Genomic DNA, 3012 nt, shown 5'->3' with positions numbered 1-3012 from the left:
GGGTTGTGCTAGGTGGTGGGATTGGGGGGGAGAGGATTTTTGGTAGGGTGGATGATTTGAGTGGGAAGAGGATGTGTGCTAGGAGGGGTGAAGTAGAACTACAGTTGATGTTTTAATTTTCTTTTTTTTTGGGGGGGGTTCAAGAACCCAGCCCTGTCCATTCCCAGACATAGCAGGCAAAGCACAGGTTCACAATCAAGTGTGAAGTGTAACTCTAGGTGCAAGTATAAGCCGTGTTGTACCTACCTTCTCGGCAGTACTTCCAGGGGAGGACATGTTTCGAGACGTTACTGACGGGATTTTCTGCTGTACATACATAGGTGAAGTTGACATGACTTGGCGGTACAACCACAACGCCCTGCGTATCATTAATGTCAGTGCTGTTTAAACACGTCCAGGCGACGGTCACATTGCTGCTATTTACTGAACACGTCAAGATGACCTCACACGTCTTATTATCGGTGACATTGGATGTGATGACGACATCCTCAGCCGTTAAGTTTCCTAAAGGAAAAAAAAAACATAGAGCGTCAGACATCCCTCCAGAGAAGTATTGCCGCTCCCGCTCCCCACCGTGATGTTGAGTTTCTCATACACCTTCCTGAAGCATCCAACCATCCCAACCATCCATGAAAAACACCCACGAATAGGCATCATGATTTATTCCCATGGACGTCCTCCCAGAACATGCCCCAATCGGCGCGCACCCGGCGATCTTCATGATCGCTCTGTCCTATGGACACAGTTGATCACATGATGAGGTAAAAGGCCAATCACAGCGGCCTTTTACCACGTGATCAGCCGTGTCCAATGACATGGCAGATCACAATGGAAATACAGTTGTCGGTTGCACTTTCCTCACGTTGTCGCAGCATGAGAAAAGTACTGGTGATAATCGGCAATGTGAAAGGGGAGATCTGCACTAATAATCAGGGCAACCCATCAGTGCCCAGCAGTCCTACATATCAGTGCCCAGCAGTCCCACCCAGCAGTGCCCAGCAGTCCCACTCAGCAGTGCCCAGCAGTCCCACCCAGCAGTCCCACCCAGCAGTGCCCAGCAGTCCCACCCATCAGTGCCCAGCAGTCCCACCCAGCAGTCCCATTAGTGCCCAGCAGCAGTTGAATGCAGCTGCTCGGCCATGGAAACCCATTCCATGAAGCTCTCTACGCACTGTTGTTGGGCTCATCTGAAGGCCACACCAAGTTTGGAGGTCTTTAGCTGTTGACTCTGCAGACAGTTGGCGACTTCTGCGCACTGTGCGCTTCAGCATGCACTGACCCCGCCCTGTCATGTGACGTGGCCTACCACTTGGTGGCTGAGTTGCTGTTGTTCCCAGTTGCTTCCACTTTGTTATAATCCCACTAACAGTTGAGCGTGGAATATTTAGTAGCCAGGAAATGTCACGGATGGACTTATTGCACAGGTGACCACCTATCACAGGACCACGCTTGGAGTCACTGAGCTCCTGAGAGCGACCCATTCTTTCACCAATGTTTGTAGAAGCCGTCTGCATGCCTAGGGGCTTGATTGTATACACCTGTGTCCATGGAGGGGATTGGAACACCTGAATCACATGATTGGGAGGGGACTGGAACACCTGAATCACATGATTGGGAAGGCGGGCCAATACTTTTGGCAATATAGTGGACCTAACCTGTCAGAGAGTGATTGGTTGTACAGTCATGTCCTTTTTACAGAGATTCTGGACCATGACACTTCTTAATCAACAGGATTATTAGAGTGTGCATGTCCTCCCCCATCCTAGTATTGAATGACAACCAGTATCGTGTTCCACATCAAAGAATGTGTGCAGCAGCTAGAAAATGGTGGATCTCTTGGAGCTTGGTTAGTATGGGCAAGAGAAGACAGTGGTTGGAAAATAAGTCCTCTCCTGAAGGTTTTGTAATGGAAGAGAAGATATAATTGCACGCACCTTAAGGCAGACCAGGTGCCTAGGAGCTGTCTGAGATATCTGAAGCGGCAGTTCAATACGGCACAGTTGGCAGTAGCTGACCAGACGCTCAGGTTGACCACGCGAACTTGAAGATGTTACTAATGGGCATTTCTGAGAACAAAATGTCGCTGTACACCGTGGCCTGGGATCAATCATCCTTAGGGATGGGCACCCTCTGTCTAGTGTCAAATCGGCATTGCTAAAGATAATACTTACTGAACACTGTGAGATGGTATCTGCAGATCAGTGTGTCTTCACTAGTGATGATTTGTCCCCGGTAGGTCCCCTGGTCTTCCAGTCTCAGCTCAGTTAGGATTAAGGATCCATCAGATGTGTTGCTCAGTCTTCCTTTATACTCTTTATAGTCAATATCAACAGGTCCTCCTGGTTTTGTTGTGGCGATAATAGCATCAGTTTTTTCAAATGTCCAAATAATTTTTCTGACCCCAGTGTAGCTGACTTGTAGAGTGGCAGCTCCTCCCACAGCGCCAGTGACATTTTTCTCACAGGGGTCCTCACTCATCACATCTGATAAAGAAGAACAAGGCTTATGTTAGCGGTCACAAATATTATATTTATGCTGGAGGACTGAATCGCTCTATAAAGAGGAGTTCTGCCCCCCCTCTCCGCCCAAAAAAAGTAAAAGTCTGACTGTTAATATTAGGGCACTCACCTGTCCATGAGTACAGCGGTGTCCTCACCCCAAGCTGATTCTTTAATTGGCTGTCGGGTGCTGGCACCGCCATCTTGACTAAGGGAAACCGGCAGTGAAGGCTTGCGGCTTCACAGCCGGTTTCTTACTGCGCATGCGCGAATCGCGCTGTGCATTGTGAATGGGGCCTGTTAATGTCCCAGACAGATGCAGGGGGAGGGAGGGAGGCCAAACTTGTCATAACTTGGTATCCACCCCCCCCAAAAAAAAGGTGCAAATGTGGCAGCGGGGGGGGGGGGGGGTGAAACTCCACTTTAACTTTTAAATATAAATAGAATAAACCAGAATGCAGTTTTCTAGACTGACATGTTGTGGGGCTTGCTGAAGGATAGAATAAGTGAATCA

At 48.8% G+C, this 3012-nt stretch overlaps 1 protein-coding gene across 1 annotated transcript; it reads right to left on the bottom strand.

Moving 5' to 3' along the window:
• Positions 1 to 214: 214 nt before the first annotated feature.
• Positions 215 to 2701, bottom strand: LOC149431538 (SLAM family member 9-like). Its single transcript, XM_089665493.1, has 3 exons — positions 2629 to 2701; positions 2172 to 2483; positions 215 to 504 (listed from the first exon to the last, which is right to left on the bottom strand). Exons 1-3 carry the CDS (start codon positions 2699 to 2701, stop codon positions 215 to 217), a joined length of 675 nt encoding a protein of 224 aa, XP_089521619.1.
• Positions 2702 to 3012: the final 311 nt, after the last annotated feature.

This window comes from Staurois parvus, unplaced genomic scaffold (assembly GCF_062004578.1).
Source record: "Staurois parvus isolate SC_StPar_1 unplaced genomic scaffold, SC_StPar_1.0 ptg002218l, whole genome shotgun sequence".
NCBI lineage: Eukaryota > Metazoa > Chordata > Amphibia > Anura > Ranidae > Staurois > Staurois parvus.
This window is presented reverse-complemented; position numbering and strand designations above follow the sequence as displayed.

Coding starts and splice junctions, on each gene's coding strand:
- LOC149431538 (XM_089665493.1), bottom strand. CDS start 2,701: ATGGCGGTGCCAGCACCCGACAGCCAATTAAAGAATCAGCTTGGGGTG. Junction 2,484..2,628: donor ACCGCTGTACTCATGGACAG/GTGAGTGCCCTA, acceptor CTTCTTTATCAG/ATGTGATGAGTGAGGACCCC. Junction 505..2,171: donor ATACCATCTCACAGTGTTCA/GTAAGTATTATC, acceptor TTTTTCCTTTAG/GAAACTTAACGGCTGAGGAT.